At 58.5% G+C, this 24133-nt stretch overlaps 1 protein-coding gene across 7 annotated transcripts in view; it reads right to left on the reverse strand.

The window, feature by feature from the left end:
- PIEZO1 (piezo type mechanosensitive ion channel component 1) overlaps positions 1-24133 on the reverse strand; it is a 57121-nt gene that overhangs the window by 27560 nt on the left and 5428 nt on the right. For all 7 annotated transcript variants that reach the window (XM_027977735.3, XM_042231547.2, XM_060397907.1 and 4 more), the window contains exon 2: positions 405-500. In XM_027977735.3, coding sequence (XP_027833536.2) covers positions 405-500 — 96 coding nt within the window. The remainder of the gene's footprint in view (positions 1-404; positions 501-24133) is intronic.

A 24133-nucleotide genomic window follows, 5' to 3' on the forward strand; every position in this document is an offset into this window, starting at 1 on the left:
CACGGATGGAGCCTGAGTCCACAGTGGGGCAGGGGCGCTGGTGAGGTGGCTGGACTTAAGGGTTGGCCAGAGTTGCTCAGGGCAAAAGGGCTGCAAAGTCAGTGCTGGGACTGGGTACGGGTCAGGGGAGGGACCTGGCAGGAAGGTGGCCCAGCCCATGGCCGGAGGAACACGGCATCAGCCCTGCAACATGAGGTCAGAACAGAGATCTGAAACAGCCAAGGGTCCACCATGAAAAATGAACCTAGGACCACTCATCCTTCACCAGTAGCTCTTCAACCACAGAAGAGCCCTGCCCGGTTCAGCCACAGCCTCAACTCTCCCCTGCCCCGGGCATCTGGAGAAAGAGCTCTGAGACCCTTGAATCCACACCCCTACCCTCACCGAGCCCCACCCACCCTTACCTCGGATGCTGTGCCGTGAGGGGCCCGGGAACCAGGGCAACAGCAGCAGGAACAGCAGGTAGACCAGAGAGAGCGCGTTGACCCGGAACAGGCAGGCTGCAGAGGAGACGGGGTAGTCATCAGGGCCACTCGGAAAGGGAGGACAGCCAGCCCCACGCCCCAGCCGCTCCCCCGAGCCTCTCCACCACAGGTACGGTGCTTGTCACCCCAGGAGGCTGCCCACCTCCCTCCACGTGTGAGCGACCACACTCTGCAGGACGGGTCACCTTCCCTGGGAGCCCTATGTCTGACCTACGACAGGCTCTGTTTACACTGAGCAGGGGGCCCTCGTGCTGCACGTGTCTCAGGACTCGCTCTGCAGAGCTGCCCCCCACCCCCAGGGCCAACACGGAGGTCATGACAATCTCCCCACTTGTTTTCTCTCCTTTGTAAGACTTTACATCCCCAGTCAACACAGCATGGCTGACTTTGGGGTCTACCTCTCTAAATCTCCTCCCTCCTGCCTGACTTCCACGTTCTGGACACCCTTGTGCACCCACTGGGGCCATGGCCATGCCCCCCATCACGTCTCCCAGGGGAACCATGGCACGACCCCTTCAAGCCATGCATGCATCCACAACTCACTCCTGGAAGCCTCCCCAATGCCATCCTGACAGAGTGCAGCAGATGCCTGGATTGGGGAGGCTGGGGAAATGCCAAGTGTCCCAGCTTGGGGATCATCACCCAGAAACCAGCCCTCTCAGCCTTTCCCGGGGGCCTGAGAGGGAGCTGGGCCAGGAAAGCCAGGCTAGCAGCCCAGAGGGTACTGGTACCCTTGAAAGCGGCCCCTGGCCTGGAGCCACCTCTGCCCATTCTGCTCCTCAATCTACGGCCAGCAAGTGGCCCCAGTGACCTGGCCCTGCCCGCCCCAGCCCAGGAAAGAGTGGATGGCTGTGGGTGCCAGCACCCACCACAGACCCAACCTCACCCCTAGATGGTCCAGTGTCCTGGCCCTGTCATTGAGACTGAGCAGAGTGGCACAAGGGTAAACCCTCAGCCTGGCCTCCCTGGGCGGGTGCTATCCCACTTCCACTCTCATCCCCTCAGGCTCACAGGTGGGGGCCGTGAGCCCAGCAACAGCTGGACCTCCGCTTAACAGCCCTCTGGACGTCCTGGGCCGAGACAAGCTGACCTGAACCTGGCCACACCATCTCCCCAGAGCAGTCAGCAGGGCCAGGTGGGGTGTTCAGCCCCCAAACCCTCCAAACACCCCAGCAACAGGTAACCTGGAGAACCATACGGGAAGAGCTGCGGCCCTGAACTCTGAACAGCAGTCTTCCTTTCTGGACACCACCACGCTCTCCCGCTCCATGGAGCGCGCTGACATGAAGCTGCCTCCTTCCATGAGGTACACTAGCCGTAGCAACCAGCTCAGTCAAAGTCTAAAGCTGCTCACAATCACACATTTGCATAAAAAACAAACAAAAAATCAATCTGATTTGGCCCAAGAAGACCAGGGAAGAGCATTTATGGCAAAGGCTTCTAACGTTCCGTTCTGTTTTCCAGGGCCGCACTTTTACCCCCTGGGCTCTGCCCCCTGCACCCACAGCACCAGTCAGGTGATGTCTACCCATCTGATCAGGTAAATTTCCCCCTAAGGGTGCATCCTGCTGGTCTCTGTACTGAGGTGTTCCTGTTGTGATCCACCAGGGACAACAGTGCTGGACAAGCACTCGAGCCTCTTTGACAGTGTGCACAGGCCAGTGATAGGGAGGCTAACTCAGTGCAGCCCTGGGGACCTCCCGGCTCTGACGCCGACCCTGAGCTGGAGGGATGGTGTGGGGAGAGACAGAGTCAGCATTTCATGATGTGGGGTGCAGCCTGGAAGACGCAAGGTTCTGGAGATGGTGGTGCCAGCTGCACAATGCTGAGAATGTAATTAATGTCATCGAACCATCCACTTGAAAATGGTTAAGGAGGGGACTTCCTTGGTGGGCCAGTGGTCAAGACTCCGCACTCCCAATGCAGGGCACAGGGGTTCCATCCCTGCTTGGGGAACTAAGACCCTGCATGCTGCGTGGTGTGGTCAAGTAACTAAATCAGTTAAATGGTTAGGATGGTGAATTTCATTTCATGTGTATTTTACCAAAATAAAAGAATAAATAGTCCCAGAAATCAGTGAAGGATCTCAGACCAGAACCAGAAGGGCAGGGGCCTCCTGAGCCCCCTCCTCTGCCACCAGTGGGGCCACAAGGCATGTGGGGCTGGGCCTCTGCCCCTTCTGCAGCCCAAGCAGACGGAAAAGAATCTAGAAGCTCCTTCTGCCAAAAGCAGGAAATCAGAGATGAAGGGTCAGAAGGGAGGGCGTGGGAAGACAGGACGGACATGGTCACCCCATGTGGGTGCTGCCAGGCACTGCCCTACCCTGAGATGGTTGCCAGGCACCAGAGTCCACACAGGGCCTGCCCAGGATTGGGGGGACAAGGACCCCTCAATCATTCATTCATTAGATGCAGAGCTGTCGGCCCAGCAGGAGTCCTGTCTCCACGGGGATATGGCAGAGAGCTAGAGAAAGAGAGTGTCCCAGGTGGTACTAGTGGTGAAGAACCCTCCTGCCAATGCAGGAGACGTAAGAGATGCGGGTTCCATCCCTGATCAGAAAGATCCCCTGGAGGAAGGCATGGCAACCCACTCCAGTACTCTTGCCTGGAGAATCCCATGGACAGAGGTGCCTGGCCAGTTCTTAGGGTTGCAAAGAGTCAGACACAACTGAAGTGACTTAACATGCATGCATGCACTGCCAACACAGATGAGCAAACAGAGACCCTGGGGTGTCCAGAGTACAGCCCAGCTGCTGGCCCCGCAGACAGGCTGAGAGATGGTCCCCCCACCAGGAAACTGGCACCACAGGCAGTTGGGTGCCCGGACAAGCCCTGGACTTGACCCAGGGGACATGAGCTGGGAACATAGCCCAGGGGTTGTGGGCCCACTGGCCTCCAGCCCCAGCAGGGCAGCCCTGGGCCAGGATGAGAGAGGCTGAGGTCACATTCCCAGACCACCTCCCCTTCCCATTATCAGGGCCTGGGGCGAGAGGCTAGCAGAGCAAGAGTGACAGAGGGCTGGCCTGGACACAGGGACTAGAGGCAAACTGGCCTCTCAGGGGAAGCCAAGCTGGCTCTCGCACGCTCCCTTGTTCAAAGGAAGAATCAGGTGCCTGGGGGAAAGGGCGTTCAGATTGGAGATGGGGACTTGGGTTCAGACTCCTAGCTGCATATCCGCCCTTGGAGTCACTGGTCTAAATGCCAAGGATATAGTCTCACTGTGACTCTGCAGGACCAGGAGACTCAGGGCATCTGAGCAGGCTGCCTGGAGGAGGAGGTACTGCTTTTGGTCTTGAAGGCCAACTAAGACTCAGGAGGTTTGGGTCTGCCCCAGCTCCCACAGAGAAGGAAGATGCTCAGCTGGGGCGGTGCTGGGGACATTTTGAGAAGGGGGAAAGGCTGCTCTGCCCAGGCAGCTCCCACCTCCCCATGAGAGCAGCTGGTGGCTGGTGACCTCATGGGGGAGATATGCCTTTTCCTGAGCAGGAACAATGGGGTGGGGGAGGGCTGTGCCCGCAGGGCTGTGCCGGCAGGAAAGGCCCCTGCAACCCCTCCCCGCATGCTTAACCCTTCAGAGACCCCAGCACGGCCGCCCCTGTCCTGCAGGTGAGGCAAGTGAGGCCTGGAGGGAGAGACGGAGTCCTGGTCTCCCTGGTGCCTGGCCAGGAAGGGAGGTGGCGTGGAGGGCACAGATGCCTGGACACTACGTGCAGAGCTGGACCCCACAGCCTGGCCTGCAGGGAGATGGGGTCCCTTGCTGGGGGCTGGACTCTAGAGACCCCAGGCGTGCACGCGGTGCCTTGACACAGCCCTGCGTCCGGCCTGCGTGCACCCCCACCAGGTGGGAGACGTGGACAGTGAGGCCCCATCCTCTGCTCCCACCCCCAGCCCTGATTTCCTGCCTGTGAAGTGGGTGGGGGCTACAGCTCTGCACGTGTCCTTGAGGTCCTCATTTTACCCTCCGAGGGGTCTTTCAGCCTATCTACAGGGGGCCCCAGGATGAATATGAGGCCTGAGCACCATACCACCCGGCTGGTGGGACCCGCACACAGGGTGGCACAGGTGGGTGACCCCAGGGGCCAGCAGGGATGGCAGGAGGAGGCTCAGAGGTCATGTCAGACCTGCATCAGCATCCAAGCTGGAAGGACGGAGGAAGTGGGAGAGACTCCAGGAGAGCGCGGAGGCCAGGAGTGGGGGATGCATGGCGGCCGCCACGACTGTCCTGGCACCTCCTCTTTGCAGATAGAGAGACAAAGCGAGCCCCAGGCACAGGGGCTGATAACACTCCCCGCCAGGGAAATGGTGTGGGTCTAGGTAGCCCAGGGCGTAGAAGCAGGTGGGTGAGGGTCAGGTCAGGCATTAGGACCTGCTGAACCAGCTCTGGAGGACAGCTGGCAGTGGACGGATGGGGCAGGAGGGCTGGACCAGGACTGGCAGACCTGTGGGGTCAGCTGCAGACAGGGGACCCAGCCAGAAGGCCTGATGTGGGAAACCAGGGCCCAGGAAGAGCTGCCATACCCTCCACCAGGCCGGGGACACCAGGCCCCTTCCAGGGCGGCCAGCACCGTGGCGCCCGGAGAGACAGGGAGGAGGACGCGCGGGCGCGGGGCCCAGAGTCCAGGGCAGCTGCAGCCCCCTGGCCCTTCCTACCCTCCCCACTGGGCCTGCTTGAGGTCAAGGGGAGAAGAGCTGTGGGCCTCTGCTTGGGGATCACTTCTGGTGTGAGGCAGCTCAGGAGCCCAGAACCTGGACCCCAGACCATGAAATTCTTCCTTGAGAAACGACTGGAGGAGACCCAGTCCTGCAGGAGACAGGCCACTCCAGGCCGCCGTCTCCCCAGCCTCTGGGTGGGGTTGGAGGGTTCATAACCACCCCAAAGGGCTGCTGCCGTGGGGACAGTGCCAGACGGGCAGCAGAGAGAACTAGCCAATCCCCAAGGCACCGTGCAGGACAGAGGCTGCAGCTGGCAGCCACACCCACCACCACTCCTTGTGTAAAACTTAAGTGAGAACAGACACATGCATGTGTAAATGTCACAACTGCCCAGAAGAGCCACGCCAGCGGAGCCAGTGTTTACCTGCACAGGAGCAACCTTGCTTGCCCGGGAGTCTCCTCCTCGGGGGTGTGTTGCTAGGCTTGTTGGCAGTGTGACCAAGAGGGTGAGACTGGCGGACACACCACAGAGCAGTGGGTCCCCAGGCCCAGGCTTCCCGGTCACAGACGGGGCGGGAGGCTGGGGAGGATGTGCGTCACTGGAGTCCCCAGGCGGTGGCAGGACTAGGCCTGGGGTCTCCTGACCCGACAATGGGCACTCTTGGGCCACCTCTCCTCCAGCTCTTCCGGGCAGGGCCGGGCGGGGCCCAGAAGCTCAGAGTCCCCAGGGGCCCGCTGCCAGGCCACAGCAGCAGCCAGGGCGGGGGTCCCGTCCGAGCCTGCCCTCCCCCAGCCTGCTGCATCTCCCGCCAGCTTGTTCACCCTGCCTTATTTGGCTTGGAGGAGAAACCCGTAAACACTTCCCTGCTCGCTTCGGCCAGGGGCCTGTGGGTGGGGTGAGGGAGGAAGAGGAAGACAGAAGAGGGGAGACGGACACAGCAGCACCTGCCACCACTCCCACCCCCCACCAACCAGGCCCCGAGCCAGAGAAGACCAAGACTCAGATCACACCTGGCTTTCTGAAGAAGAGGGCGAGGAGACTGGCTGAAGGCCCCCAGTGCCCTCTACCTAGGGGACAGGAGCCCGGGGCCAGCACAGGCAGTGTGGGCAGCACCTCAGGGCCCCTCAGAGGGCGTGCAGGCGGCTGGGGCAGAGGGGAGTGAAGGCCCTGCTGCCCAGACCCGCCTGCAGCCGAGACACCTGGCTCTTTAGCTGCACTTCCTCCACTGCCTGCTGCTTGCCCCTATGCTCCACCCAGCACATGCCCGCCTGAGACCCCATCCCACTGGGGTACCACCTCCGCCAGAGCCCACCCACCTGAGGGTCGCACACAGGTGTCCAGAGGCTCCCTCCATGGCCAGCCTTGGGGTGGCGGGGGCACACTGTATGGCAGGAGGGACGAGGGCAGTGCAGGGTAGCCTCCTCCAGCTCGGGGACCAAGGAGGATGGGCCCACAATGCCCTGGAGCCTCAGTGACCTTCCCAGGAGTCCCCTTCCCTCCACAGTAGAAGCTGAGGCCCCAGGCAAAGGGAGGCCACAGACACGGCCACAGGCTCATAGAGGTGCAGGACAGAGTCAGGGGACAGGAGAGCCCAAGGGACACAGCTACCCACTTGGAGCCCTGCCAGCAGCCTGGGCGCCCAGGGCAGGCAGAGGGTTTAACCACCACCGTGTCCAGGTTTAATGAGCTCGGTGTCCAGGAAACCAGGTTTCACGACTTGCCTGAGTGCACAGGTGGCCGCCCCCTCCCCACAGCATGGGCTCCAGGAAGCATGGTGACCAAACTTTCAACCAGCATGGCCCAGGCCAAGGGACACGGCAGGGGCCAGGGGTGCTGAGAGAGCTGCTCCTGGGGTCAGGCATGGGCCTCGCTGGCTGTTCACAGGCCTCCTAATTCAAAGGAGAGCCGCCCGCAGCACATGCTCTGCCAGGGAGACATGGGGGAGGGGAACTTTGGCACCTGTCCTCCACAAGGCTGCTCAGACCCCTTCCCCCAGAGCTCAGCCTTCCCTGAAGACCCTCAGGCACTGCTTGGAATGAGCCGGCCTCCCTAGACCAGGGCCACACTGCTGCCCCAAAAAACAGCTGCGCTCCAAGCCTGTGTCTGGAGCTTCAGGTATTTGCTGTGGCCCGGAAGAGTCAGGGCTCCCACCCCACCTAGCCCTCCACAATGGAGAGCCTGGATTCCAGGCCAGGGGTGGGAACCACATTCCACAGAGAGGGACAGAGAACCCCTGCCGGGCCCCCAGCCTCCCTGGGGCAGGAGGAGACTGCACTTATCTCAGTCTCTGCAGGTGGGACTAAGGGAGGACAGGCACGCCCCTCCCACCCCTCCCACCCCACTGCTTGACCATGCGGCCCTCCCCAGAGCCTGGAGCCCAGGGCCTGGCAGACACATGGGTCACCACTGGGGCTTCACGGAGGGCCACAGTGAGCAGGTGACGGTCAGCCGCGGCCCCAGGGCCAGCACCCAGCAGGAGGAACCCACACGCCACGAGGGCAGACGGGGTCCCGGCCTCTCCACGCGGGTAGGCTCTGGGCATGGCTCCTGCCCTCCTGGACTCCCCAGGGACAGCCAGGGCCCTCTCCAGCCCCAAGGAAAGGGGCTTCCAGCTGAGCTGCACCCCCAGACTGAGGGGAGTACACCCCACTGCACTCCGGTGCGCACTGCCACCCCCAGCTCCAGGCTCTGCACCAGCAAGGGGCTCCTGCTGGCCATTAGTCAGGAGCGGAAGCTTAGGCCCGGCAGGGTCCACATGAAGACCTCAGTGCCTCCCACAGCCCGCTGCTCTTCCTGTGAGCAAGTTCTGACCACCTCCTCCAGGCACCAGCCCCACTCAGCCAGGTCCCATCTGCTCTCTCTCAGACCCTGTCCCTGGCCCCCCAGGAGCATCCCAATCCCTGTGTGCCAGCTCACAGGGGATGGACAGGCAGCCCCCAACAACCAGAGTGCCCATGTGCCCCCTGCAACAAGGTGCCTGCCTGGCGGATGCAGACAGAAGCGGCTGTGGTGGCAGACAGCAGCCCAGGTGCTCAGCTGGGCATTAAGAAGGATGCTCGCGACCCGGGCACTCCCACCCTACCCTGAACCCCAACCCATCTGATATGATGGGGTTCCTACGGGGGTGGCCCCAGAATGGGGTCCCCTTGAGATGCCCTGTCCACAGTGCCAGGAGTGGGGTGAGGAGGGGCAGCGCCATATAGGGGACCCTCCTGAGCCAGCACTGAGGCATGTCAGCACTGGGGCCTGAGGTAGCCTCAGCCACCAGCACACTTCCCACAGCCTCAGCCAGGGCCTCCCATCCCTGAGCAATGTGAACAGGTCACAAGGTCATGGAGAATGCGGGGAGAACGGGGAGGAGACATGAAGCCATGGGAGGTGCTGCTCACACGAGTCTGGACAGAGTCTCCCCTCCGGGGTGGGCAGGCCCTGGACCTGGGCCTCCTGCACAGACAGGGCTCCCAGGGCTTCCCAGCCAGCGGCCCACATCCTCCCCAAGGTTCTTCACTGTGACCAGACGTGGCAGAACCCGTCCTACAGAGCTGCGGTCCTCCCAGTGGGTTCCCAGGCCACCCCATCGCGTCCCCTGTGGATCTGGCAGCGAGGTCCGGCTTGCCCAGCCCTGCATGTTGTGACACGGCCCTGTGGGACTTGCCTGCAGACAGAAGGTTACCCAAACATGGAAAGAAGCAGGTGTGTGGTTCTCCCAACAAAACAGTTACTTGTGGGACACCCTGCTACAGCCTAGCCTGACCCGTGGCATCTTGGCAAACAGTGCCCCCCAAGTTCCTCCAAGAGAACAACAAGCTGCCTCCCTGAGTCCTGCATCTCCCGCAAGTGGAGGCAACGTCCACTGTGAGGCTCGCCTCAGCAGCCGGGGCTGAGGCCATGGGGCCTCTGAAGGCTGAGGCACTGACTCAGAGCGCCCGCCCTGTGATTCAGCACCTCAGTCCCTCAGCCTCTCCGGTCTGGCTAGTGCAAACAGCCCCAGAGCCTGGTCACAGTCCCCCCACTCTCCAGGGCCCTTCCTGGCATCTAGTGAGGAATGCCACCCAGCCACCTCAGCTGGCAGGTGGGAGCGGGCTCACTGGCTGAGGGAGGCAGGCTGGCCAGCAAGAGAGGGTCCACAAGTGCCTTCAGAGCCCTGCCCTCCCCATGAGGTGGGACCTGGGGGAGAAGGGTGTCCTTGCCTGGGCATTTATTTATTTTCAGTTTATATTTTAAATTGGGATAAAGCTGCTTTACGATGTGTTGGTTTCTACTGTACAACCACGTGAATCAGCTATACATATACATAATCAAACACTGTCTTCCAACAACACAAGAGACAACTCCACACATGGAAATCACCAGACGGTCAGTATTGGAATCAAATTGATTATATTCTTTGCAGTCAAAGATGGAGAAGCTCTTATACAGTTGGACAAAATAAGACCTGGAGCTGACTCATATCATGAGCTCCTTATTGCAAAATTCAGCCTTACACTGAAGAAAGCAGGGAAAACCACTAGGCCATTCAGGTTTGACCTAAATCAAATTGCTTATGATTATACAGTGGAAGTGATGAATAGATTCAAGGGATTAGATCTGATATGGTGCCTGAAGAACTATGGATGGAGATTGGTAACACTGTACAGGAGGCAGTGACCAAAACCATCCCAAAGAAAAAGAAATGAAGAAGGCAAAATGGTTGTCTGAGGAGGCCTTACAAATGGCTGAGAAAAGAAGAGAAGTGAAAGGCAAAGGAGAAAAGGAAAGATATACCCAACTGAATGCAGAGTTCCAAAGAATAGCAAGAAGAGATAAAGAAAGCCTTCTTAAGTGAATAATGCAAAGAAACAGAGGAAAACAATAGAATGGGAAAGACTAGAGGTCTCTTCAAGAAAACTGGAGATACCAAAGGAACATTTCATGTAAAGATAGGCACAATAATGGACAGAAATAGTAAAAAGCTAACAGAAGCAGAAAAGATTAAGAACAGGGGGCAAGAATACACAGAACAACTGTACAAAAAAGGTCTTAATGACCCAGATAACCACAATGGTGTGGTCACTCACCTAGAGCCAGACAGCCTGGAGTGTGAAGTCAAGTGGGCCTTAGGAAGCATTCCTACAAACAAAACTAGCGGAGGTGATGGAATTCCAGCTGAGCTATTTAAAATCCTAAAACATGATGCTGTTAAAAGTGCTACACTCAATATGCCAGCAAACTTGGAAAACTCAGCAGTGGCCACAGGACTGGAAAACATCAATTTTCATTCCAATCCTAAAGAAGGACAATGCCAAAGAATGTTCAGACTACCATATGATTGCACTCATTTCACTTGCCAGTAAGGTAATGCTCAAAATCCTTCAAGCTAGGCTTCAACAGTATGTGAACTGAGAACTTTCAGATGCACAAGCTGGATTTAGAAAAGGCAGAGGAACCAGAGATCAAATTGCCAACATCCACTGGGTCATAGAAAAAGCAAGAGAGTTCCAGGAAAACATCAACTTCTGCCTCATTGACTATGCTGAAGTCTTTGACTGTGTCAGTTCAGTTCAGTCGCTCAATCGTGTCTGACTGTACCCCATGGACTGCAACTCCTCAGGCCTCCCTGTCCATCACCAACTCCCGGAGCTTGCTCAAACTCATGTCCATTGAGTCGGTGATGCCATCCAACCATCTCATCCCTCTATAGTCCCCTTCTCCTCCTGTTTTCAATCTTTCCCAGCATCAGGGTCTTTTCTAATGAGTCAGTTCTTCACATTAGGTGGCCAAAGTTTTGGAGCTTCGGTTTTAACATCAGTTCTTCCAATGAATATTCAGGATTGATTGACTGGTTTGATCTCCTTGCAGTCCAAGAGACTTTCAAGAATCTTCTCCAACGCCACAGTTCAAATGCATCAATTCTTCAATGCTCAGCTTTCATTATGGTCTAACTTTCACATCCATAAGTGACTACTGGAAAAACCATAACTGACTATATAGACCTTTGTCGGCAAAGTAATGTCTCTGCTTTTTAATATGCTCTCTAGGTTGGTCATAGTTTTTCTTCCAAGGAGCAAGCGCCTTTTAATTTCATGGCTGCAGTCACCATCTGCAGTGATTTTGGAGCCCAAGAAAATAGTCTCTCACTGTTTCCATTTTTTCCCCATCTATTTGCATGAAGTGATGGGACTGGAAGCCATGATCTTGTTTTTCTGAATGTTGAGTTTTAAGCCAACTTTTTCACTCTTCTCTTTCACATTCATCAGGAGGGTCTTTAGTTCCTCTTTGCTTCCTGTCATAAGGGTGGTGTCATCTGCATATCTGAAGTTACTGATATTTCTCCCAACAGTCTTGAATCCAGCTTGTGCTTCATCCAGCCCGGCATTTTGCATGATGTACTCTGCATATAAGTACTCTTGCCTGGAAAATCCCATGGGCGGAGGAGCCTGGTGGGCTGCTGCCTATGGGGTTGTACAGAGTCGGACACGACTGAAGTGACTTCGCAGCAGCAGCAGCACTTTGCATATAAGTTAAATAAGCAGGAGTGGATCACAACAAAATGTGGAAAATTCTTAAAGAGATGGGAATACCAAACCACCTTACTGGCCTCCTGAGAAATCTGTATGCAGGTCAAGAAGCAACAGTTAGAATCAGACACGGGAAAACAGACTGGTTCCAAATTGGGAAAGGAGTACGTCAAGGCTATATGTTGTCACCCTTCTCATTTAACTTTACGCAGAGTACATCATGCGAAATCCTGGGCTGGGTGAGTCACAGGCTGGAATCAAGATTTCCAGGAGAAATTTCAATAACCTCAGATATGCAGATGATTATCATCCTAATGGCAGAAAGTGAAGAGGAACTAAAGAGCCTCCTGATGAAGGTAAAAGAGTAAAAAAGCTGGCTTAAAACTCAACATTCAGAAAACTCAGATAAATGGCAACCAGTCCCATCACTTCATGGCAAATAGATGGGGAAACAATGGAAACTGTGGCAGATTTTATCTTCTTGGGCTCCAAAATCACTGCAGATGGTGACTGCAGCCATGAAACTAAAAGACATTTGCTCCTTGGAAGAAAAACTGTGACAAACCTAGATAGCATATTAAAAAGCAAAGACATCACTTGCCAACAAAGGTCCATATAGTCGAAGCTATGGTTTTTCCAATAGTCATATATGGATGTGAGAGTTGAACCATAAAGAAGGCTAAGTGCTGAAGAACTGACACTTTCAAACTGTGGTGCTGGATAAAATTCTTGAGAGTTCCTTGGACTGAAAGGAGATCAAACTAGTCAATCTTAAAAGAAATCAACCTTGAATATTCACTAGAAGGACTGATGCTGAAGCACCAATACTTTGGCCACCTTATATGAAGAGCCGACTCATTGGAAAAGACCCTGATGCTGGAAAAGGCTGAAGGCAGGAGGAGAAGGGGGTGACGGAGGATGAGATGGTTGGATGGCCTCACTGACTCAAAGGACGTGAGTTTGAGCAAATTCTGGGAGATGGTGAAGGACAGGGAAGCCTGGCATTCTGCAGTCCTTGGGGTCACAAAGAGTCAGAAATGACTTAGCAACTGAACAACAACAATACATAATCCTGTTCCTCATGGGCCTTCCTCCCACCCCACCCCCCATCCCACCCCTCTAGGTCACCACAGAGCACCAAGCTGAGCTTCCTGGGCTACACAGCAGCTTCCCACTAGCTTTCTATTTTACACATGGGAGCATATATAAGGCAATGCTACTCTCCCAATTCAGCCCACCTGCCCCTTCCCTGCTGCGTCTACAGGTCCATTCTCTACATCTGTGTCTCTATTCCTGTGTTGCAAACAGGTTCATCAGTACCACTTTTCGAGATTACACATTATGCGTTAATGTACATTTGTCTTTCTCTGACCCACTTTGCTTCGTATGACAGATTCTAGGTCATCCACATCTCTGTAAATGACCCAATTCCATTCCTTTTTATGGATGAGTAGTACACCCCACTCCAGTACTCTTGCCTGGAAAATCCCATGGATGGAGGAGCCTGGTAGGCTGCAGTCCATGGGGTCGCTAAGAGTCAGACATGACTGAGCGACTTCACTTTCACTTTTCACTTTCATGCATTGGAGAAGGAAATGGCAACCCAATCCAGTGTTCTTGCCTGGAGAATCCCAGGGACTGTGGAGCCTGATGGGCTGCCGTCTATGGGGTCGCACACAACTGAAGTGACTTAGCAGCAGCAGCAGCAGTACTCCTTTGTATATATACACACTGCATCTTCTTCATCCATCATCTGTCATTGGACATTTAGGTCGTCTCTGCAGTCTGACAATTGTAAATAGGGCTGCTGTCAACACTGGGGCATGCCTGGGCATTTAGGGAGGAGGCCCTGTTCGTGTGTGTGTGTGTGTGTGTGTGTGAGAGAGAGATCAGGATATGAAAGGGGACATTCATGGCCCTCTGCCCCATGACCATTCTGCTTCCAAGGAGATGCCTGCCCCAGCACGGTGCTGACCCCAGAAGGTACCCCACAAGTGTGTGACTGAGTGGGTGCCAACAGCAGGGAGCAGCTGGAGAACCTGGCCACCCTCTTCACTCGGGTGAGGGTGCTGAGGTCAGGGGATGGCCTGAGAGCCTGGAGGTGTGACTACAGATATCACATGCCAACCAGCTCACACAGACTATTTTTCCTAGAGAGGCAGACTGGCTGAGAGCTTATGCACCAGGCCTCAGGCCTGTGGGGTGCTTCATCTCACGTCCATCAGCAGCTGGAGGACAGCGGATACTTCCTCATAGCAAAGCCTGAGACCCCCAGGGAAGAAGGAACTCTCCAGCCCCTTCAGAGTCTGGACGCCAGACTGCAACACCAAGGCTTGTTCGAATTTCCAGCCTGCTGGGCTCCCTGCAAATTTCAGACTTGTCTCACAATTGTGCAAGCCACTTCTTTAACACAAATCCCTCTCTCCCTCATGAGTGTATGTATATGCCGCTTCTGTAAGACACCACACCGCTCTATCCCTCTCTCACTGGCTCTGTTTCTCTGGAGAACCCTGACTGACCCACCAGCTCTCAGAATTCTACACTGTGAGCCACTGGCTGACCTGCCTGTCTCTGAGGTCTGGGCCCAGGTGGCTGCAGGGCTGGGGCAGACAGGGTGTCAGGGCCCCACTCGGGCTCTGGGAATGCAACAAGCTCAGAGTCACTGAGAGAGAAACCAATACCGTCTAGTCCTAACAACCAGCCTGGGCAGGGCGGCTCAGCCTGGCTTCTCCCCAGGACACCAACCCCCGGGGCAAATGCAGCCCTTGCTGCTCTGTGCACCCACCCTCAAGGGCAGGGTGGCCGGGGGCAGGGCCGCCCCAGGCCTGAACTCTGGCTCTGTCATACCAGGAGTGGGCGATCTATTCCCCTGGGCAGGAAAGGGTGCTGACCAGCTCACAGAACATTCACTTTCCTTTCCTTCCTTTTCAGAAGTTTTTAGATGCGGAGAAGCACAGAAATAACAAACAAGTGAGTTCCTCTCCTCCCGCTCCTGCGGTTGGGCTGTCACACGGTCCTCCTGCCAGAGCACGTCCCTCCAGGTCACACGTCACCCTCGGTCGTCACCCTCACCCCAAGTGTCCTTTGCTCATCTCCCCAGGCCTCCTCTCCCCTCCCTGAGAAAAAAACGCGCATGAATTTCAGGATATCCTTCCAGGAAAGAGGCATTTCTGGGCTCTGGAATTCTTTCTGGGGTGGTTTCCAAGGGGGCATCTGGGCCTACAGCTGCTGTGTGTTGATCCAGAAAGAAGAAAAGAGCCCTGGGCATGCAGGGGCCCCTGGGCCAAGGCCCAGGCCCACCACGGAGGGTGGGCCAGCCACCCTCACCCAGGCTCCCAGGGGCCTGTCTCAGCCCCTCCCCTCCTGCCACCCAGAAGACCAGAACCCAGAGGACCCTGCAAGCCTGCCCGACAAAGGCTAAGCCTGTCTGGGGCTTTCTCCCCTTTTAAATCTGCGCTGAAACTTCCTGAGGCATGAATTCTGAGCCTGTGGAGAAGGGAAAGGAGGGGGTCGGGGGCAGTGGTTGGCTTTGCTGGAAACCCCTGCCCCTCGGCTCCGTGTTCTCAGGTTCTGCAAGTGCAGTGCCATCAGTGCTCACCAGGGCTCCAAGACAAGCCCACTGTTGTCTGCTCATGGATGGGGGAGGCCCTGCGAGCCACAGGCGACCACGGTTGCTGCGCCAGTGAGTGACCAAGCCAGGCCTTTCACTGCGTATGGGGCAGCCTCTCCACAGCGGGAAGCAGCAGCCCTCTCGCGGAGGTCCTCTTGGGAAGAGGTCTACTCCACAATTTCCTCTGTGTGGCTCCTGTTACCTACAGACAAGTCCACACTCCCTACTGTGTCCCCAGCCCCCCCCCCCCAAGCTGTGCCCACAGCTCCACCAGCCCTGGGCTCTTCCCTGAACTAGCCATGAGACTCACACCCTTCCCCACACACAGAGGGCCTGCCCAACCCCTGGCTGAGCTCTTCACCACCTCTTGTGGACAATGGACCCTCCAGACTGAGGCTGAATCCCCCTAGGGTCTGTGCTGTCAGGCGAGAGGCCGAGGCCAGGCCATCTCCCCCTGTCCAGCATCACAGACCCAGACCTCCAGAGTGGCTGAGAGGTGTCCCGCTCCAACTTGCCCGCCTCTCGGACCACATGGTGGGAGTGTCCCTGCCGGCTCCTGATGATGCAGTCAGCTCCCCAGACAGAGAAGCAGCAACCACTTAAGAGCAGAGAGCGCTGTCCCCGCACCCCGGGGGGAGGCGGCGGGTGGGGACAGGGCAGTCCTGGCCAAAGCCATACATTCAGTTCCTGGAAAAAGAGGCGTGACAAAAAAGATCGAACACTGCCTCTCACCCACCACATCCTGTTTTTATGGAAAACTAATCTAATTCCTGACAGCAAAGCAAGCAGCAGACATCCGCGGGGGTCCCCAGGGACCTGATGGATAGGCCCCCAGAAGGCATGAGGTGGAGCCGGTGCCCACCCCCAGCCCCGACCAGCCCCACCCCCAGGGTCAAAGCCCCCATCCCAGCACCCCTGACTCCCCAGGGAGGCCGGGATCGACAGACTTTCTCTAGCAGTGAGGGGCAGGCCAGCTCCTGTCTACTTCCCCCTAGTCTCAGCTGGCCCTGCTCCAGAGGGCCTTGGCTGGTCAGCACACAGACAATGGTCACCACAGGGCTGCCACCCACGATGGATGGGTCACGAAAGACGAGGACGCCCTGAGCTGTAAGAACAAGCTCCCAGGCGGGGCAGCCTCGTGGCCACAGGACTCTGGCTCAGGAGTCCAGTAGCCTGGGCTGGGGGGCTGTGAGGCAGGGACACCAAGACCATCCATCCCAGAGGCTGGCTCATGGGTGGTTATCAGCTGGTGGTTCTCTAGCAGCAAGGAGAGAGCTCGCTGATGCCCACTGGAAGCCTGGCCTGTGCTTGCCCACCTGCCCAGAGCCCAGCCTCAGGTCACCTCCTGCCACTGCCACCTGACCCTGGACTCCCTCCCAGGCCCACCTGCTCCTAAGGGTCAGGGCCAAGCCTTAGGAACATACAGGCTCCAGGCATCACAGGGAGGAGGCCACCTCCAGACCTGGCTGCCGTTGGGTCCCCGTGGGGCACCCGCTACACAGGGACAGGCTGCAAGGTCCATGTCCCATCCAGCTGCTGCAGCCAGTGGCAGGAGGCCAGGAAGGCCAGGAAACTGGAGGAGGCCCACAGAAACCCGCTCCCAATGCCCCCCAGAGTGTCTTTCTACCCAGAGGGGCTCCCGAGGCCTGAGAGGTCCCCCATACTGACATGTCCACCAGCGGGGAGCCTTCTCACTCCCTTTGCCAGCTGAGCATGCAATTCCATCCTTGCACCCTCATCAGACGAATCCCTTGGAAACCTGGGCAGGAACCTGACGCCAGGACTTCCCGTCCCTGTGCACACTGATGCCAACCGCACACCCACCCCCCTAGATGGGTCACAGCCCCGCTGACTTCTGGTTCTAAGGATCCAGTTTGGGACTGGGAACCAGCTCAGCTTCTCTGGGCTGCAAGACTCTCTGCCACTCCCTCAGAGGTCAGGCTGAAGCAGACAGACTCTTGTCGGAGGGGGGCACCAGGAAACATAGCCAGCTGCCACAGCTCCAGGAACCCCTGGCACCCCCACCAAGGCCTGGGCTCCAGGCAACATCCTCCATTCCCTCCTGGCCTCCGCCAGCAGCCAGGGCCGGCCACGTGGTGTCCGAGCTTCTGTCCCAGGGGAGTGCCTGGCCACCGTGACTTATTCAGACCCAGCTGGTTCCACTGCGCTTGCCTGAGAGAGGTGTCCTCACCCCACCACCCCCGCCTCAGCCAGGATGTCACCAGCAACTCTGCTCCAGATTCCCCCCTGGTGAGACTGCCACATGTCCCGAGGCTCAGGGCACCTTGATTAAAGTGCTGGGCGACCAGGCTTCCTGAGAGGCGCCTGGGGGTGTGGGAGCGGCAGCATGGCAGCCTCGCACTCAGCGACTGAACTGAATATTTCCACCCACGTCACCTGGCAGGTCACCCTGACGGCTGCAGGGCCAAGCAGGGTAGGTGCTAGTCTCACAGCTAGAGGTTACAAGCAGGCACAGAGATGTGGGAGCCTGGTGCAGAGAAGGCTCCGTACCCTGGTTCTGCTCTGGACGGCCTCCCCGCAACACACTGTGTCCTGCTTCTAAAGGTGAGAAGTGCAAGGCCCAGAGAGGCTAAGTCACTTTCCCCAGGGCGCCCAGCAGCAGAGCCAGGGCTTGGCCCAGCTGGAGACTGGGAGCGGAAAGGTGACAAAAGCTTGTCCCGGGAGCCTTTCCACCCCACTCCTCTGCTCTGAAGGTACCCCCAACCAGCAGGCAGAGGGAGGAACATGCGGCCTCAAAGGACGGGTGCTGAAGTCCCGCCTGGCAGGTGCTGGGCACACTGTGGCCACACGCACTGGGGCCCGAGTCCCAGCCCAGCGGCAGCCTGTGACGGCGCTCAGGACCAGGCGAGGACCGCCTGAGGTCCCACGACAGCCCTGGCGGGCCCCCACACTCCGCACGCAGAACAGGACCGGACAGGGCACCGATGCACAGGAGTGACACAGAGGTGACGACATCCAAACACCTGTGCATAAACACCCCTGAAGCCCCGGGACCACCCTGCAGGAGTTTGGATCCCAAGCAGAGTGCTGGCACGACCATCCGCTACCTCTGGATCCAGCATCTTGTGTCTCTAGACCTGACAATCCAGGTCTATGATCAGAACAAGGAAGAAGCAACCTGACTCCAGGACCCCGTGCTAGGCGGCAAGTGAGGAAGCCGACGATATGCCCTTTCCCACACGGAGAGCCCAGTGGACTGTGATGGCCTGGCCATCTCAGGAGCCACCAGAGAGAGTGCAGGCAGAGAGGAAAGCAGCTTCAGGTTACAAGGAGCCAGCAGATGGGTGCTGGATGCCTAACTCCTGGCAGCCTCGCTCACAGCGCGAGGCCCCTCGCCGGCAGACAGGAGAAACAGGACAGCCTCCGCTCCGTCCCCCTCCATGGCTCCAGGGCCTGCCGCCTCCTCGCCTGAGGGGTGGCGCCAGCGGCCCCGCCTGGGGCCTCAGGTCACCCCTGAGAGGGCGCACCTGCTCCCAGCCTGCCCCTCTGCAACAGCACCGTCCCTGGGGCCCCTTCATCTCCCAAGTCCCAGAGCCCCGGCCCATGGCCCAGACCCTGTAGGCACCCTTCACTTCCTGAAGACATGAGTGGGCTCCCCCTGCCCCGCCTCCACACACCCCCCAAACGCCTGGAAGTGTCTCAGCCTCTGGAATGTGACACAGCCTGTCCAGCCCAGAAGCTTCCGGGAGCTGCCTCTGGAGGCAGCCATTCCTTCTCTGTCTGCCTCGTGTGCCTTCCAGGCCCCTGAGGGTCAGAGGGCTCCTCCATTCAGCATGGGCACCCCCCTCCCCAACAACTCTTGGCCTCCAGCCTTTCATGCCTCACTCTCATGAGGAAGGGAGCAGATGGGGTGGGGTGGGCACTGCCCTCTTGGTGTGGTCACCCTTCCAGTCTTCATGGTGTGAGGGAGGCGATGGTGAGGGCAAAGGGGCCGTGTGGGGGTGAGGTGGGAGGTGTACCCCCTGGGGAGTGGAGCACAGGCTTCTCCCTCCCTGGGTGGCCCAGGTTTTGTTCATTCAGTGAAAGCCTGGACAGAGGACCCCCCAGCTAGAGACTCCACCTGCAACCCCGGGATAGAAGCCACTCCCTCGGAGGCCCCCAGTTCCTAAGGACCAGAGTCCGATGGGGCAGCTGCTGACGGCCCCACAGAAGCGGGGTGCAGCCCCCAAGGGAGCAGGGGACACCGGGACAGAGGATCCAGGGCCCAGGCCCTCCCCCCATGCCAGAGCTGCCTCCAGGTCAGAAGATGCCCCAGCACTTTGCTTTCAGAGCTACTCCTGCTTCCTGAAGTCACATTATCTGCCCGTTTGTCAAGACGAGGTTTCAGAGGCGAGAGAGGCCCTTGCTGGGGTCACCTGTGATGCTGCCCACCCCAGGGCCCCCTCTGGGACCACTCAGGGGCCCCCACAGGGTGTCAAGCCCCTGTCTCTGAGTCACCCACACCCCTGCCAGTGCCCCCCGCCCCTGACCTCCAGAGATTAGGGCCTGACAGGCCAATTCTCCCCGGCGGGGAAGGTCTGCACCACTGATAAGCAGCAGGACGCTCATGGAGCAGGCAGGGCTCAGAGCCTGCAGGGCCTCTGCCTCAACCATTTCCCACTTGCAGGGCTAGGCACAGGCCCACCCTGGCCGGGCCACAGCAACAGTGACAAGGAAACAAGCACCCAGGGACAAATGGGCACCACCCCGACAGCAAGGATGGAGATGAACCATGAGGGTGCCTCCGCACAGGGCGGAGAGGCAGGCTGAGCGTGTGCCAAGCTGGGCAGGGCCCAGAGGAGACAGGAGTGGGCAGGAGGCAGGGTGCCGTCCACCCTGGATGTGGACAGGCCCCCAGGACCAATCACCTCCCCGAGGGTCACATGAGACTCACACCCCAGAGGGTGTATCCAACAGCAAGGCTGTCCTGTCCTCGGACTTGGGGGTACGATTCTGGGGGGGTGTTATCCTGAGGGGTGGGGAACGGTCAGGAGGGAAAGCCAATGAACAAGAGCTGGTCACCGTGTCCATGGGGACCACAGGAATGGAGGTCAGGAGGCCAAGACCATCTCTGCAGACTTGAAATGGACCCACTTCATGCAGCCAGCGGCTGTGGGAGATCACACGTCCTGACAGGCAGAGTGCGGGTCCCAGCGGCAGCAGTGATACCAGGACAAGAGCCTGCCGTGCGTGGCAGGACAGAGGCCCTGGAGGAGGTCTGAGAGCTGGCAGAGCCCTGGGTGGGCAGCAGAGGGGGTTAGGGCGGGAGGGCGAGCAGAGGGTGCAGGAAGGGCAAGGGCAGGGTGCGGGGGAATCGGGAAGGCCCAGCCCAGTGAGTGGAGCGGCCCACCCACCAGGAAGCACTCAGAGACCCCGCCACCAGCTCGGGGGAGCAGGAGAGGATGTCCCAGCCAGTAACATCTGAGTTCACAGGACTTTGAGCTAAAAACACTTGCCCTTAACCGGACACCATAAAGATGATGATTAGCTCTCAACCGGACACCATAAAGATGACAATTGGGATTGTGAGCCACAGGCAGGGAAAACCACATGCAGTACAGAAGGGTGATAAGGAGCTTACCATCTCACGTCCACAAAGAACCCCCTGAGTCAGAAATAAAAAGATAAACAATCCAGTTTTTTTTAATGGGTGAAAGATTCTTAGAGACACATGCCAGAGAAGATACCAAGGTGATTAGCATCATTGGCATCAAAGTAGCGCAGCCTGAAGTCTCAGGAGATGCCACCTCACGCCCACGGACCAGCTGGAATCAGAGGCCAACACCATGTGTGGGGTGCCCTGCAACATCCCCAAATGCCAACCAGAGGACAGATTGGAGCCTACTTGCAGTGGACAGTTGAGGCCCGTGACCCAGCAACCCGATGCCCAGGAGTGAATGAAACACATGGGTGCGTCCGTAGAGATGCGTTGGCTCACAGCCTACGCCTCGCAGCCTACGCCTACTTGCAGCCTATGCCTACTCGCCAGGCGGGAGGGGTGGCAGGATAAGCAAATGTGGCAGTGCTTTCAGGGGACAAGCCAGCGCCAGAAGGGACCACCACCAGGCGGTCACTGACAATCACACAAACTTAGTACTGAGGGGACAGCAGACACGGCAGTACACGCCCCCAGGGGTCCCTCAAGCATGGACCCCCAGAGCAGGCAAAACCAAGTTGAGGGCAGGGCGGGGGGGCAGCGCAAGAGGTGGAAACGTTTTCCAAGTCCTTGGGGAAGGTGGTACATGGCTGCATTCGACTGTCAACCCAGCCTCAACTGTGAGGCCTGCCCTCCACCCCGAGCTCCAGCTGTCCCCGTGCAGAGCTTGATGTGTGAGCTGTGCCGTCCTCCCCTGGGGGCTCCGTGGAGACCCCAGAGTCTCCTAAATCTGGGCCAAGCGAGTGTTGGGGGGGCCAGAGGGGTGGCCGTGGGAGGTGGTGGCAGGGGGACAGCTGGCAAGTTCCAGGGTGAGGACAGGTTCGGGGAGTTGGGGGGCCAGATGGAAGTTCTGCAGGGAAAGAGGTGCAGCCGGAGGCAGGGACCGAGGAGCCCCCCGTGTGCTGACAGGTGCCGGAGTGGGCGGCTCCCAGGAGGCAGGGGCACCACGACCAGAGCTCTCGCCCTGGGTGACACGGGGCCACTACTGCCCACCCTCAGGTGCAGGAAAGCGAGTGGAGACTCATCCTGAGGGGAGACTAGAAACCTGGGGGGCCCCGTGCCAGGTGAACGCACAGGAGAGGGCATGGTGGGCAGCAGGCAGCTCTCGAATGACTGGGAAGGCCACCTTGCCATGGGACGCATCTGGGAGCAGAGCTGGGAGCCTGGAGCCCCCGAATCTGTCCAAGCAGAGGCTGTGATGCCAGTGGACGTGGATGGAGGCTGCAGAGTTGGAGTGGGGGGGTGAGTGGACCCTGAGGCAAAGACATGATGCAGAGCTGTGTGCCCACATGAACGGAGGAAATGGTCAGTGCCGGCTGCCCACACAGGCACATGGCAGTTAGGGGCCTGGGGACCTGCCCTGTGACATCACAAAGGCAACTTGTACAAACCTGTCCCAGGTGCCCCTGGGTCCATGGGAACCCACTGGGGTCTCTGCCATGAGGCTGACTCGTTCCCCCATGAAGCGACCCAGGGACACTCTCCCAGCAGGGGAGCCAGGTACATGCTGCACAGCCTCTGAGGGCTCCTGGGAGAGCCCCATGGTCACTATGACCCCTGGCCATTGACAGGGAGGGGCAAAAGGGGAGGATGAAGCAGCTGAGAGGGGGAGTGGAATAGGAGAGCGTGCTTCCCTTTGAAAAGCACCTGTTAATGCTGTTGTAATGATGTGTTGTTTCAGTGTTTTAACTGTAAATATGAATCAAGTGAATGAGAGGACAGAATTGGGAGGGCGGTGAATGAGGGGGAGGGATGGGGGTGAATGAGGGGGAGGGAAGGGGGTGAATGAGGGGGAGGGAAGGGGGTGAATGAGGAGGAGGGAAGGGGGTGAATGAAGGGGAGGGAAGGGGGTGAATGAGGGGGAGGGAAGGGGGTGAATGAGGAGGAGGGAAGGGGGTGAATGAAGGGGAGGGAAGGGGGTGAATGAGGGGGAGGGATGCGGCTGAATAAGGGGGAGGGAAGGGGGTGAATGAGGGGGAGGGACTCGGGGGAGTGGGAATGGAGGCAGAACAGGAGCCTGGGCCCCAGGGGGAGGCTGGGGTGTGACAGGGCCCAGCCCACAGGTCACAGGCCTGGTGGCTCCAGGACATGAGAGAGACCGGGACTCAGGCCTGAGGCTGGTGAGGCTTCTGCTCCGAGGCCCCTGCCCGGGCACCCAAGCCGTGTGCTTTCTCGGTTGGTCCCTCCAGACTGGGCCGCGATCCTAGCCGCAATCACAGGCCTCTGGCTGCTCATGCGGGCCCAGGGAATCTGTGCACATAGCAGTCCTGTTCTTTTGTTTTCCCTCAAAGGATCCACCAGAGGCCACTGAAGGGCAGGGGAGGTGGGGAGAGCCAGGGAACGGGCCACCTGCACACCTGGGCACCGCCACGGTCACGGCCGAGCCTGGACAGGGCCCAAGAGGCGTGTCCCTCACGGCCCACCGCGCGGTCAGCGGTTCCGGACTCGGGACAGACCCCCATCTGCTCTCGAGGACAGAAGCCCCCAGGCCCCTCCCACTCTGCGGAAGCTACGGGGCCCGGTTCAGCCGCCTGTTCACTGGCAAAGGAAACCACAGGAGGCGGCTGAGGTGGCCACGGTCCCGCTTTAGCCTGACCCCAGGGAAGGAGAGGAGGCCCAGCTATATATACTCTGGGAGACAAACAGTGCAGGTCGGAGCCTGGTAAACAGCCGGCCGTTACAGGGAACTAAAAATACTCCCTATAATTATGTGATTAAAACACACCAGAAAAATCGACCCGCCCCACTCGGCAAAGGCCCGAGACGGTGCACGGAAGGGGGAGGCCACGCACGTCGGCCTGAGGTGCCCAGGGCGGCTGGTCTGGGCCAGCACTGCCCATCGCACCGCTGGTGGCTTTCCAGGGCTGCCCGAGTGCCGGGCCTCAGCCTCGCAGCGTCCTCCCCAGGGCAGAGGCTGGTGACCCTGGGCACCCGCAGAACCCCAGCCACAGGGCACTGCCATGGCTCCAAACGCTGGAGCCACCTAACCTCACGAGTGGGGGCACAGCAACCTCAGGCCCTGACCACCGACAAGGGCCTTGCTTTGGACGAAAGGGAGAAGAAAGGATGAGAGAAGAAACTTACTCTCTTCTGATTTAACTCTTGGCTATTTTATGACAAGTATTCATACATTACTTTTGTAGTGAACAGTTAATACAGATCAAAACGTGGGCGGGGATCAAGTCCCTCCTGCCTGACTGCCCACTGGGCGCTGCCCCTCCCTCTCCACCCC

Source organism: Ovis aries, chromosome 14, assembly GCF_016772045.2.
Source record: "Ovis aries strain OAR_USU_Benz2616 breed Rambouillet chromosome 14, ARS-UI_Ramb_v3.0, whole genome shotgun sequence".
NCBI lineage: Eukaryota > Metazoa > Chordata > Mammalia > Artiodactyla > Bovidae > Ovis > Ovis aries.